We start from the raw sequence: 14,723 nt of genomic DNA on the forward strand, positions 1-14,723 counted from the left end.
CAAATTTGGACAGTTGGTGGCGCTAGAGGGATTGAGTAAGAGACTCCAAATTTGCTATGGTGACAGTTCAGATTGTCCTCTATCTGTGTGCCAAATTTCATAACTTTCACGTAAGTGGTTCTATGGGCTGCCTGCCATAGACTCAAAAGCAGAAGAAGAAGAATTAGAAGAATAATAATAAGAACAGCAATGAATAAAATAGGTGCCTATGCCCCTTTGGTGCTTGGCCCCTAAAAAAAATCAAGATAATATCACTACAAAATATATTAATTGTGTGTCATTTCCAATCAAGTTGTAATTTAGTCAAATTATGCCAAAAGCGTGAAAATACAAGAAGCGTTACAACAACAAAAAACCAGAATGCTATTAAACACAAATCATTATTTGAGATGTGATAGACAACACTTTCAGGAAAAAAAATCTGCTGTAATGCATGCATATACACTGTTGGAAACTAAAGTACCCTGGGAGTAAATTTCACAATTACAAAGAAGTTCGAGAAAAGCAAGTAACTCACGGAATTAAACTTTTTTTAAAGTGGAAAGACCGAAATGATTTTCTTGTAAGATAATCTTTGTTTTTTTGTTTGTTTTTCTTGTTTTTTACAGTGTAGAGTGTATAATGTTATTTTCTAAAAGTCCACAGGGACAAAAGTGCTCATAAGAAACAAACGAAAGTCAATATTGTTAAATAACTTAGAATGTTTAGAAGCTGTAGATGTTTTTACCTGAAAAATCCAAGTAGGCCAAGTCTGTACTGGATCAAGACTACGACTACATCTTGATAAGCAGCCAAAGCATGTCCATCAAAAACAGAAGCAGAGGCCAAACTAAAACCTCCGCCATGAATCCAAACCATGACCTATTGCACATCATGTATTAAAAAAGAAAAAAAACATTAACCAATGTACATATTTATGCATAAAAATAGAGCAAAAGTCAATGAAATTTAGACCAAACACTAACAGGTAACTTGGTGTTGTCTCCAGGTTTAGAAGGAGTGTAAATGTTGAGGTAAAGACAGTCCTCTGATACTTCGGGGATCTCCAAACTCATAGACGCATTAGCTAACATGTCCACCAGCACCTCCTTCGCCTGTAAACATCTGGGATAAAAGAATGCAAAGTGTCATGGTTTCCAAATGAAAATGCCTTACAGTTATATTTCAATAGTTTTGCTTTATTCTCACATCGGTGGCTGTTTGGTTGCATCTCTCACTCCTTGCCATGGTTCTGCAGGTTGGGGCCGAGCCAGTCTCAGGGGCCCCACAGGCGGCTTTGCAAACGGTACACCTAGATAGCTACTGACGACAGTTTCCTTGCCCTTCACAGTCAGGAAGGAACCTCTTAGAGATCCTAATTTTGTATGTACTACAGGTCCTGTCAAAAACAAATGTGTAACAATTCTTAATTTTATGCAGTGAGCCTTTTTTTAAACAATACTGACTCTGATAACTTGCCTTCCTTTCGCTCATTTATTAATCGTGGGAGGGTTTGAGTCATGAAAGTAAAGTGTTTTCCCTTCAGGTCCTTTCCAGGTTTCTGTTCCAGTCCAATGCTGAGATACTCAGCTTCAGCTCCAAATTCAGGCCACAATGTGAGGCCCGGACCATTCGGAGACCTGAAAAAAAAAAGTTTTTTAAATGCATGTGCCAAACTCTTAGAAATGCATTCTTTTTATACATATTTGTTTAATATAGTTATTATTCCATTTTCAACAAAAGTTTGAATTTTTTGACCCTGTCATTTATTGTAACCATTAAGTAAAAAGTTAAATATGTGACCTTCAAACTGATGTATGATTTCCCAGCAAGCAATAGCCGCCATTTCTCGGCCTCAGTTAACTATAGTCCGGCTATGAGTAAACCACTTCTAGCCAAAATAACCTTGAATTTGGTTACATGTCGTTTTTGCCAAAACAGCTTGCGAGATGTATGATGTTCCATCATGTAAGCAAAGTAAACAGTGATTACAAGGTTGGTTTGGTTTCATTTCTCTGATATCTTGGGAGATATCATTAGGAAGCATGGCATTAGTTTTCATTTTTATGCTGACGATACTCATTTCTATATTTCTTCGCGCCCTGACAAAACTTACCAATTCACAAGATTAACGGAATGCATAGCTGATATAAGAAATTGGATGACTAGTAATTTCCTACAACTTCATTCTGAAAAAAAATGTTTTTTTTATTTATTGGACAAAAAAAACTCTGTATGTAGTAACCTAGAATACTGTCTAACACTTGATGGCTGCTCTGTCAAGTCCTCGTTGTCAGTGAGGAACCTGGGTGTCCTCTTTGATAACAGTGTTTTATTTTAAAGCCACGTTTCTAGCATCTGTAAAACTGCATTCTTCCATCTTAAAAATATATCTAAATTACGGCACATGCTTTCAATGCAGTATGCTGAACAGTTAGTTAATGCGTTCATGACCTCAAGGCTAGATTATTGTAATGCTCTACTGGGTGGTTGCCCTGCTCGCTTAATAAATAAACTCCAGCTGGTCCAAAACGCAGCAGCTCGAGTTCTTACTAGAACCAGGAAGTGTGACCATATTAGCCCAGTTCTGTCAACACTGCACTGGCTCCTAATTAAACATTGCATACATTTTAATATCTTGCTTATTAATTGCAAAGCACTAAATGGCTTAGCTCCCCAGTACCCGAACAAGCTCTTAACGCATTATACTCCATCACATCTATTGCGATCTCAAAACTCTGGCCAGTTGATAATACCTAGAATATCAAAATCAACTGCAGGCGGTAGATCCTTTTCCTATTTAGCACCTAAACTCTGGAACAGTTTTCCTAACATTGTTCGGAAAGCAGACACACTCTGTCAGTTTAAATCTAGACTAAAAACACATCTCTTTACTGTGGCATACACATAGAACATTTATATTTTTCAAATCAGTTAAATTATTGTTTTAGGCTGCATTAACTAGGTCAGCCGGAACCCGAGGACACTTTCCATAACACCTGATGTACTCGTTACATCATAAAAATAATGGTATCTACGCTAATGTTAGTCTCTCTGTTTGTCCCGAGGTTTACTGTAGTCTGCCAGATCCAAATCAGATGGTGGACCTGCACCTAGACGCAACCAATGCAGACCTGAAGTGTCAGCAGAGACAGTGTCAACTAGACTCCATGTGTGAAGGCCTCCTTCCCTTCCTTTCCCCTCTACACAGATAAAAAATAGGCTAACTTCTATCAACATAACCAATGTGACAACCTCCTTGCACAAGCTTGCTGGGGACTATTTTCAGGAGCTGCGTAATATCATTGCACCGCTGCACCCATGGTACCCTAGTTCCTTGATTATTAAGCAGGAATGAGAGTATAGTTCCTAGACATATCGGCCTAGAAAATCGCAATTTTTCATTTTCCGTCGGTCTTAGTACATGATGTAACTACAGAAGAGTCAAGTTTTAAATAGGAAAAATATCTAAACTCTGTGGTAATTTGAGCGAGATGCTAACGGTCTAATCTGTTTCAATGATCTATGCTAAGCTATGCTAAAAGTGCTACCGCCAGACCCGGAGATCGTCTGAATGGATTCGAAAACGGTAAAACTCAACTGTTTAACTCAAGGGGATTTAGAAAATGAGCCTAATTTTAGTAACATGCCTTGCTAAGGACTTCATTTGGACAACTTTAAAGGCGCACCCTCAGATTCCAGATTTTCAAATAGTTGTATCTAGACTAAATATTGTCCTATCCTAACAAACCATACATCAATGGAAAGGTAATTTATGTATAAATCTCAATTTTAAAAGATTTAACCTTATGAGTGGTTTTGTGGTCCAGGGTCACATATGTTGAACCAGGAACGCGTCTAACTCTACAAAATCAGGACGTGCGATTTGTCTCACTTACCCAGTGCGAGCAAAGTTCCCCCAGTAAGCCATGGCAGTTCTACAAAGCTCATTTTCTTCTTCTGAGAGTACACCTGAATTAAAACAGCAAGAAAAACGTCAAATAGGAAAAATTAAGAGAGACTGTATTGATTGTCACTACCTATACAATTCTTACTTTGAAAACTTTTGAGTTTTTAAGGTGTGGTCACATTTAACATTTTTCTGCAAATTTTCACAGTTGAAATCCAGTCATTTCGTAATTGGAATGGAAGTCACACATAATTGGATATTTTTACAGATTTCACAATGTGCAAATTCACAGTGTTGACCAACAGAAAGTTGCTTGGTCTGAAAGTGACTTCTCTGTGATCTGTGATTCATACATTGCTTCTGCTGACAATATATAATGGACAATTTTTCTGTGGAATTTTGTGAAATTTTGCAAATTTGACCGTACTAAAACTCCATTTGTTACATTTCCTAATATTATTCAGGTTGTACCTTCCAGCTTTACATGTCCATCTGCAAAGCAAGAACCAAAAACAAATGCAATTTCATCTGCATGGTCACTTCCAACAAAACTGGGTCTTTGTTTTTGAAGTATACTGGGAGAATGCTGGAATTCATACATGTATACTGGTGCACCAGCATCTAGAAATAGACGAAATCAATAATTATCTTTGTTAAACTCGTAGAATGCCGTTTCAGTGATACACAGAGTCATATTTCTACAGCACACTGAACAAACTCTCACCTCTGTGGTAATTTGCTACTTTGCGAGCTGGGATGTTGAACATAAAGTCTCCAAACATCTCTCGAAAACCATCTCGGATTTTGATTCTGTCAGGCGATGTGCCCAGATACTCATTTAAAACAAGCTCAAGAATGGACTGATCTTGAAGCTAAAGGGGACAAAAATAGACCAGAAATATTATACAAAATTTGTAATAATAAAAAAGTATTTTAAATTACAAATCATATATATATATATATATATATATATATATATATATATATATATATATATATATATATATATATATATATATATATATATATATATATATATATATATATATATATATATATATATATATATATATGTGTGATTTGTAATGTATTTTGTATGTGTGTTATACAAATATAAATGTAAAACTGAAGATACATTTCTCTTACAGCTTGATTAAACATGGTCAAAAATGGCACAATCTGCTCTAAGTCCATTCCATCTGTCCATCCTGGAGGTGAAAAGGACTATGGAAAAACAGTTGCTAAATATGATTATACTGTACAATTCTGAATGAAGTTCTAATTTTTGGAGAAAAAATGATTTAAAAATGAAGAAGTCCATCTTTACATTAGGCAGCATAAATCCACACTCATCATTAGTGATTCCGTTGATCAGAGGCACTTTTTTAAACTGGTGGGATTGAAGAAGCTCTGCTGCAGGTTTTGGAAGGAACTGGCCATCCACTGACACTCCAAAACGAAGCATTGGATGCTCCTGTTTCAAAAGACAAACATTTGCAAAGACATAATTTAGTAAACAGAATGACTGCTTGTATTTGTGAGTTTTCACAAAGATTCAATGAGAAAATCCAGTATTTGGACAAACAGACCTTAGCAATTGTCAAGATGTCTTCTTCTGTCAGCTGCATCACACAGTCAACAATCTTCTTTGTGCTGGAAATATCACAGCCAGATACATTTCCTACAGCCTAGAGAGTGATATTTACATTCAATTTCTTTCATTTTTTCACTACCGAAAGTCTTAAATGAATATGTTTAGAATTTGAACAGGTGTAGCTGACCTGAGCTACTGGCAGAGGGTTAGGACTCATGAGAGCATCCATTGCTGCCGTACCGCTCTCTGCGATAGCATGATGGAAGAGGTTTGCAGATAATGGAGAAAGAACCTATGATATTTTTAGAAATGATTTGGTTCAATGGCATGATTGCATTTGTATTTGAATGGCATTTCAAATGAAAAATACTTGAATACTTTTTTAAATTTCAGAATTAAAACTGTTTGATATTTTTTGTGCCCTGTTATAAAATGTTAAAAAAAACTTATTGGAATTTCAGCCTTATGGGTTTTGTAAATATTTAACCAATGCAAAGTATTAAAAAGAGCTTGTGACTAAACCTTGTAACCCCACTGTCTCCTCAAACTGTCAGTCAAACCTCATAACTCCACCCGCCTCTTTCGTGAATGAAGTGCCAGGTTGGTGACCACTGCACTACGCCATGCTGACCAATGCCTGCCTATGCGCTGTGAAGGTCACCAAGCAAAACATTGATGAGACTCAATGGGACTCGACCCTGAGAAACCTAAATGCATCAGCAGCCAAATAAAATGCATCCTGTGACACCACAGCCCTGCTACCTATAAGCTCAGTGTCATTGACACTAGGGGGGGGGGGCCTTGTTGCTCAGCCGTTTCTGAAACGTGGACTCTTGTATTAAACCAGTCCAAACCACAGCTTCAGGACAGTCCAGAGCCCCTAAGAGCAGAGTTAACAGGGAAGACTATAGACATAACCTCAGCTAAGTCCATAGCACGGAGTCGCTCACAGCAACTCTACATATAACCCTACCAGGCCTGAACACAAGCCTAAGGGAGCAGCATACCGAAGGAAGCACACAAAGGAAGAATTCCTCAGCTTCCAAGAATAATGGGCTGGAGGCGCAATAGAGAATTTGGGGGTTTGCAAACCATGATACAACAATTCCGTTCTGTCAAAGCCCCACTCTAATCTTTGAGTAGCCTGGGGACGGGGATCAACCCATTCACAAGGAACATAATCCTGCTTCAAACCCAATATGACAATTTGGGGTGGATGACAAGTGGGAAAGTGGAATTTTCTATACTCAATCTCAGCTGTCAAGCTCTACGACCAACACCTTCAGCAGGCCTCAGCAGACCATACAGAGGAGCATGCTGAACAACAGCATTGCTCAGAACCAGATAAGCAGATCACCTCATCTCACCGCAACTTCTCACTTTCATTTAACATCAGTCCATCCTCTGGACCTAAGCCCCAGAGGAAAATGATGAACAGTATTGCTCAGGAGCAGATAATATAGCGGAATCATCTTATCATCGCAACTTACACTCTTACCATTAGTCCATACTCTGTGCTTAAGCTCCTACAAAAGTAGGATGTAAGCATTAAGCAGGGTTCTCCAAGAGAAGCGGGGAGACAAACTGCATCCACTCTAATCTGGAGAGGGAGATAGACCTCTTTAATTCCTCCATAGAAAAAACACCTGCAGGTCCATGAAGGCAGACCCCAACATCAGGGTAAACTGAATAAGGGGAGCCTAGGGAGAGAGGGATAATGTTTCATTCCTCTCTGCCAAATACTACTCCTTTAATCCCCCCAAAAGCTGCTAACTGAGACCTCGCATTTGTAACTTCTCTACTTCCGCCTCACCGGCAGTACGTAGACGCCAGAGTGTGAGAGCAACATCAATGAGAACATTTTTCTAATTTACCTTGTCACAGATGCCTCTCGGTGGCAATTATAGCAACCACTGGATGACCAATGCACAGCCCCTCCTCACATGAATAGTATATCAACAATTAAATGGGGAGATCTAGGAGGAATAAAAGGCTTTTATTAATACCACCTACTCTCTCTCCACATCTAATTCCTCATAACTAGACACGCCACATTAAAATGCTCTCAGCCAGGTCAGATGCACCCTTCCTGAACCTACATGAGAGCAACAAACCTAGCAAGAGACACCAAAAAAGGGAAAAACTCCCATCAGACGTCATGATCAATACCACCCTGCCGCCCTGGTAGTTGTGGGACCCGAACCACGAGGTCCAGACTCTCGACTCTCATCCCTCAAGAGAGAGTCAAGCAAGGGTGGAGCTTCTCACAACACTTCAGAATGAAATCATTCATACCCCTTTTCCACCAGCATGAACCGGGTGCTAGTTCAGAGCTAGTGCTATTGTCGGTTCGGAGTTGGTTCAAATGACGAGCCTTCTAAGAAAGGTTTGCCTTTCCACGGGCTAGAGAGCCACCACAGAGCCAGGTCTAACATCACTGTATACGTCTCATCTTTCCCAGCAACGCTAGCGTGGCAGCCCCAAACATAAACACACCAGGCTTGTTCGAGATGCATTGGCTTCCCGCAGACCGATTGGTGTATGACATCAAAGTACCATGAAAGCAATTCAGTCGTACATTCTCCAAACGCTCTCGCAGTACTTTGATGTCATACGCCGATCGGTCTGCGAGAAGCCGATGCATCTCGAACAAGCTTTCCATCAACAATGGCGGACGTTGCGTTACTATTGATGCGCATGGCTTTGCGAACCTACATCGGGATCCAAACACAGCGAATCCAACGTGTTCGTGCAGCTTGCCGTAATTTGTATAGACGGAGATTACAATCGAGCAGCTATTAGCTTGATTACCTGCTATTTAAAAAAACGCGGCCACAAGTTTCTGTTTGTCTTGTTGGTCACGGTAACCCCGCCCCCAGTCCCTCACCCAAGTGGTTCTTACTTCTAGACCAGGAATGTTTTGGTGCTACTTACAAACCACTTTTCTTGGTTCAGAGCTGTTACTTTGGGTGTCGAAAGACAAAAAACTAATTTGAAACTAGGCTCTGGCTCTGAACCAGCACTCAAACTGCCTTGTTGGAAAAGGGGCATCAGAGAGCCGAACATACGTGTAAACGCTTAATTATCATCACATGAGCCTTGGCCGCCCATGACCCTGTCGCCGGTTCACTGCTGTTCCTTCCTTGGACCACTTTTGATAGAGACTGACCACTGCAGACCAGGAACACCCCACGAGAGCTGCAGTTTTGGAGATGCTCTGACCCAGTCGTCTAGCCATCACAATTTGGCCCTTGTCAATTCGCTCAAATCCTTACGCTTTCCCATTTTTCCTGCTTCTAACACATCAACTTTGAGGACAAAATGTTCACTTGTTGCCTAATATATCCCACCCACTAACAGGTGCCGTGATGAAGAGATAATCAGTGTTATTCACTTTACCTGTCAGTGAAGTATATATATATATATATATATATATATATATATATATATATATATATATATATATATATATATATATATATATATATATATATATATATATATATATATATATATATATATATATATATATTATATATATATATATATATATATATATATTATATATATACATATATATTTAAATATAAATCCTTACATGTAAAGACACACTGACTCCTCCAGCAGACTCTCCAAAGATGGTCACTAATTCAGGGTCGCCCCCAAAACTGTGGATGTTCTCCTGGACCCATTGAAGTGCAGCCACCTGGTCCAGAAGACCATAGTTTCCTGGTGCATGTTCGTCTCCTGTGCTAAAGGGCAGAATATCATCATACAACTCCATCAAAGACCTTAGACCTCAATTGCACTGAATCAGTTACACTAATAAGAGATTCTAAAGCATCACAATCATGAGCTAGTAGGACTTTATGACAGATTTCAAACAGATTATGTAAGTCTGAAGTCCAAAGGCACATGGCCTGCTGAATGAAACACTGACTGGTTCTATAGCAACTTTGACACAATGACTATCAATCAGCAATTGGCTCTTTTATTTAGAAGGCGAGACTTATTCCAGCATATTGCACATTGCACTTTCTCCCATTCATAATTAATACAAGTGCACGTCTTTCTATAATAAAGGCTTTACATTAATTTAATGGAAATTACACTCATGTCTTAGCATGTTATTTTCATTATCGTGTAGTTAAAGGTTGTTTTAGCTTGTTGCTAGCATGTTTTAGATTTAACTGAAACTATTTTGGATTTAGTTTTTACCTGAAAAATCCAAGTAGGCCAAGCCTGTATTGAATCATGACCACAACTACATCCTGATAGGCAGCCAAAACATGTCCGTCAAACATGGACGCAGAGGCCATCGATAAACCTCCACCATGGATCCAAACCATCACCTTTTGTAACATTAATTAAAAAAACTATATTAAAATACAAACATATATGCCTGAAAAAGCAACAAAACTTAACCAAATCATTCACACTTACAGGCAACTTGTCATTTGCTCCAGGTTTAGAAGGTGTGTAGACGTTGAGGTAAAGACAGTCCTCTGCTGAATCAGGAACCTCTATATTCATAGATAAATTGGCTACCAAATCTTCAAGTAGCTGCTTATCCTGCAGACATCTGGGACAGACACAGAGTAACACAAGTGTCACCACTTGATGTCCAGTGTAAAATCTAGGACCTGAAGCAAAAGCATTGATCTACAGGTGGATTAGTGGATTTGTTTTATTCTCACATGAGCGGCTGTTTTGTAGCATCTCTCACACCGTCCCATTTCTCTGCAGGTTGGGGTGGAGCGAGTCTCAATGAACCCACGGGTGGCTTGGCAAACGGAATGCCCAGGTAAGAATGGACGACTGTGTCCTTTCCCTTTGCTTTCATGTGGGATCCTTTCAGGGCCCCAGATCTGGTTTGCAGGACAGGTCCTGTGTAATTCATTTGAAGAAAAAAAATTGTTTTTCACAGTATGATTTGCTATTCATTTTCAGTTAAACTAGCATAGAAATACAAAAAAGTAACAGTGGCTGTCCTGAAAATTTCGTATTTATTTTTTATGACAATTCACAAAGAATATTTAGTAATATATACTATTCTTAATTTACTGTTAAATACATAATTAAAATAATATTTTACTATAATATGCTAATCATTTTGATTGATTTTATATTTCTTTTATTTACATTTATATAAGCCATACTTCACTTCATTTTTACACTAATTATTTTACCATTTGCATGTTTTATTTTAATTTTAAATGCTCTATACTTCATCTGAAACTACTTTATTATTTATGCATTGTTATACTAATTATTCGATATTGATTTATTTATTTTATTTTACATATGCTATACCTGCCATACTTCGTCTGAAACTATTTTATACATTTTTACACTAATTATTTTATAATTTGCATTTATTTTATTTTAATTGAAATGTGCTATACATGCTATCTGAAACTATTGTCATGTATTATTGTATACTATTGTCAAACTATTGTCACTACTACATGTTGTCATTGTTTATTTATAGCTATTGGTTTAATTTATATAGGCTATACTCCATCTGAAACTATATAACACGCCTTTAAATAATGTTTTATGAACAAAGTTCGGGAGGAGCACGTTCAGATAATTGACACAGGTGGAGAGCACTCAGCTAATCAACAATAGAGGTATATATACACGCAGCAGTCTTACCTCCATTCATTGACAGTTTTCCCAGCATTCCTCCACCACCCCTTCTCCACACTTTTATTTTATCAACCACTTACATACGGGGGGTACTCTGAGTTCGGGCCAAATTCCGAGCTCGAAGCCCTCCCCCCGGACAGCACGCCAAATACGCATTTAAATTACTCTCCATAAATTATATGTAAGTGTGAACTCGTGAATAGTGTTTCATTTAAAGCAAAACCCTATCGACACACCTACTTCAACTTTCGCCCAAATAGCCTACCCCAGTACCATTTAGTAAACTCATGCATTCATCAATGTCAAGTCTAGTCAACATGCGCATGTCCAATTACGTTAAAACCAACGCATGCAAGTACGATTACTTTTTGGCGTTAAAACGCATGCAAGCACGATTGCTTCAAAACGTGTGCAAATGCAGTTTTCTTATCTTGACAAGAAAGCAGTTAGCATATTGCTGTGCAAGTAAACCCTCTCATTATGACACTTTAATCCGACTTACCATCCTCTGCTTTTACAGTGTTTAGAAGAGTCAGTGCGATCAGCATGCAGAGTGAAAACACGACACACTCCCTCATCGCCATGCCGTGAACGCAGTCCTGCAGCAGAATGAGCTCTGTTCATGAGCTCTGCACTGTTATTTACACAACTGGGCAAGACTTTGAACTTTGCTATGAGAACTGTGGTTGCCAGATTCTTTCAAATTTATCTATTTTTAATTTAACAAGATAACTGTTTGGATCAAATGAGCCTTGGTGAGCAGAAGATTCGTTAATAAAAAAATCTTACTGATCAAAAACTTTTGTAGAGTATACACCGATCAGGCATACCATTATGACCTAATATTGTGTTGGTTCCCCTTTTGCTGCCAAAACAGCCCTGACCCGTTGAGGCATGGACTCCACTAGACCCCTGAAGGTGTGCTGTGGTATCTGGCACCAAGATGTTAGCAGCAGATCCTTTAAATCCAGTAAGTTGCGAGGTGGGGCCTCCATGGATTCAGGGCCGGCCCTGACCAATTTGCTGCCCTAGGCAAGATTTTACTTGGTGCCCCTTGTATCAAGGTTTAGCACTACACGTTATCAATCTAAGTTGTGGAAACACTCGTACTGTTTTATTTTTGTAATGCATTGATGTTTTATTTTTATTGTTGTTGTTGTTTTATATAATGTCCAATCCATTCTACCCCATCATTATGTTCATGATATTATTATTGTTTTTTATTTTTTAAAGGCTGATGATAGTAAAACTGTACAAATATTACACCTATGCCACATTACAGCCTAAACACAAATAGCAAGAGTAATTGCATCTAACATTCATGCACAAACTATTCATTGAGATCTAGCAAAAGTGTTTGTTTTCCAGTAGATGGCAGCAATCTTCCACTAAACTATGAGCATTCATGTTTTCACCAGGAATTCAACTGAGAAATTTTGATATTTAATGTGAATTTTACATAAAATGTTGCCATTTTAAATAAACCTGTATATAAATATCATTACTAATTTCGGCAAATACATTTTATAATTGCTATACACCCCCTTAAAACTGCACAACTGCAGAGTAAATACATTAGGCTATTAAAAAAGTGATATTACATGCGTTTAATATTTTTATATTATTTATTTTTTACAAAATCATACTGGCTGTGGCCTCTGGAGAACCCAGAACAGCTGCTTGCATAAAGTTTAAGGTAAAAATAACTGGAATTAATTAGCAAACATTCGTATTTTACTACTATGCAAATAAATAAACGGTTCATTTATTTGCCTACATCACTTTACTTCTGTCTTTACACTGCAAAAAATGCTCTTCTTATTTAGAATCTTTTTCTTGTTTCCAGTCCAAATATCTAAAAACTCTTAAATCAAGGTGCATTTAGATGAGTAAAATGACATAGCCTACTTCATTTTGATTTTATTTTCAAGAAAACAAGAAAACTATCTTCTGTCATTTAACTTATCTAGTAAATGCACCTTCAACCTTGATTTAGGAATTTTAGATATTTAGACTAGAAACAAGACACAAATACTACGTAAGAAGAGCAGTGTATCCCTTATCTTCCCTGCATCAGAGGGCTTCTGTCTTTTTTTTAGACACTTCAATTCGGCCATCCGTCATAAATAATCAGGCAACTTACACCGTGTCAACACCTGGAGCGAGCGGCCAAGAACCCTAAAAAATGAAAGCAATTCTGTCTGCGTTAGATGCGGCGAGAGGCGACGCAACACAACAAATTCCCCTAACGATAAACTGATCGCGCGTTGTATTTCTGACGCACTTCAAGTAGATCGGCGGGGGGAGATTGATGAGGCGGACCGGAAAGATGCGGGGGACTTAGTTACGTTTTTTTTGCGCTTTATTTGGTAATATTTCAAATTAATATTAATAAAATAGTATCAGTAATACATTTTGGCGCCCCTATGGATGAGTGGCGCCCCTAGCATTTGCCTATTCCGCCTATGCCACGGGCCGGCCCTGCATGGATTGGACTTGTTTGTTCAGCACATCCCACAGATGCTCGATTGGATTGAGATTTGGGGATTTTGGAAGCCAAGTCAACACCTCAAACTTGTTGTTGTGCTCCTCAAAACATTCCTGAACCATTTTTGCTTTGTGTCAGAGCTCATAATCCTGTGAAAGAGACCACAGCCACCAGGGAATACCGTTTCCATGAAAGGGTGTACATGGTCTGCAGCAATGCTTAGGTAGGTGGTACGTGTCAAAGTAACATCCACATGGATGGCAGGACCCAAGGTTTCCCAGCAGAACATTGCCCAAAGCATCACACTCCCATAGTGCATCCTGGTGCTATGTGTTCCCCAGGTAAGCGACGCGCACACACACACATCCACGTGATGTAGAAGAAAACGTGATTCATCAGACCAGGCCACCTTCTTCCATTGCTCCGTGGTCCAGTTCTGATGCTCACGTGCCCACTGTTGGTGCTTTCGGCGGTGGACAGGGGTCAGCATGGGCGCCCTGACTGGTCTGCAGCTATGCAGGCCCATACGCAAAAAAACTGTGATGCATGAGCTGCAGTAGCTCATCTGTTTGATTGGTCCTGTCAGTGGTCAGTGTATATCCAAATTAATCTTCTTTTGGAACAAGAAAAAATGTAGGCTGGGACTTGATTTTGTCCATCAGGAATTGATTGGATGGTTGTGGCTATTGGTTGGTAGTCGAAAAAGCATTTTGACCGGATTGCTTTCGTAGTGTAAGTGCTCTTGTGGCCGAATGTGTTCAAACAGCCACAAAAGACGCCTACCCTCCACCTACGGACCTAATGCGTAAACATTATGGAAAAGCGCATAGCAAAGCGCAGAGACATAACACACACAGTTTCTGCCAGGCTCATGTTAATCTTGAGTACCTATAGAGTAGTGTTGCATCCTTCATATCTCCGAAGAGTCTTTAGTTTTATCAGATTTATAAAATACAGACACGCTGTACCGTTTCTTTCTGAAAACAGCTGAGCTTGTGAAGGAGTGCAGTGGGCGGAGCTAAAGAGACACGAGCACACACACACAATATACACTCACCTAAAGGATTATTAGGAACACCTGTTCAATTTCTCATTAATGC

The 14,723-nt window shown here is 38.9% G+C and overlaps 1 protein-coding gene across 1 annotated transcript in view; it reads right to left on the bottom strand.

Annotated features, from left to right (window-relative positions):
• ces2b (carboxylesterase 2b) overlaps window positions 1-11,826 on the bottom strand; it is a 75,714-nt gene extending 63,888 nt beyond the window's left edge. Inside the window, exons 1-16 of the mRNA XM_079809658.1 lie at window positions 11,638-11,826; window positions 10,181-10,370; window positions 9,927-10,065; window positions 9,702-9,835; window positions 9,082-9,235; window positions 5,671-5,775; window positions 5,479-5,577; window positions 5,217-5,363; window positions 5,036-5,113; window positions 4,614-4,761; window positions 4,361-4,510; window positions 3,879-3,951; window positions 1,459-1,619; window positions 1,189-1,378; window positions 966-1,104; window positions 728-861 (exon numbers count right to left, since the gene is read on the bottom strand). Of these exons, the coding sequence (XP_079665784.1) occupies window positions 728-861; window positions 966-1,104; window positions 1,189-1,378; window positions 1,459-1,619; window positions 3,879-3,951; window positions 4,361-4,510; window positions 4,614-4,761; window positions 5,036-5,113; window positions 5,217-5,363; window positions 5,479-5,577; window positions 5,671-5,775; window positions 9,082-9,235; window positions 9,702-9,835; window positions 9,927-10,065; window positions 10,181-10,370; window positions 11,638-11,719 (2,123 nt within the window). The 5' untranslated portion in view covers window positions 11,720-11,826. The remainder of the gene's footprint in view (window positions 1-727; window positions 862-965; window positions 1,105-1,188; window positions 1,379-1,458; window positions 1,620-3,878; window positions 3,952-4,360; window positions 4,511-4,613; window positions 4,762-5,035; window positions 5,114-5,216; window positions 5,364-5,478; window positions 5,578-5,670; window positions 5,776-9,081; window positions 9,236-9,701; window positions 9,836-9,926; window positions 10,066-10,180; window positions 10,371-11,637) is intronic.
• Window positions 11,827-14,723: the final 2,897 nt, after the last annotated feature.

Source organism: Gobio gobio (assembly GCF_949357685.1).
Source record: "Gobio gobio genome assembly, chromosome: 25".
NCBI lineage: Eukaryota > Metazoa > Chordata > Actinopteri > Cypriniformes > Gobionidae > Gobio > Gobio gobio.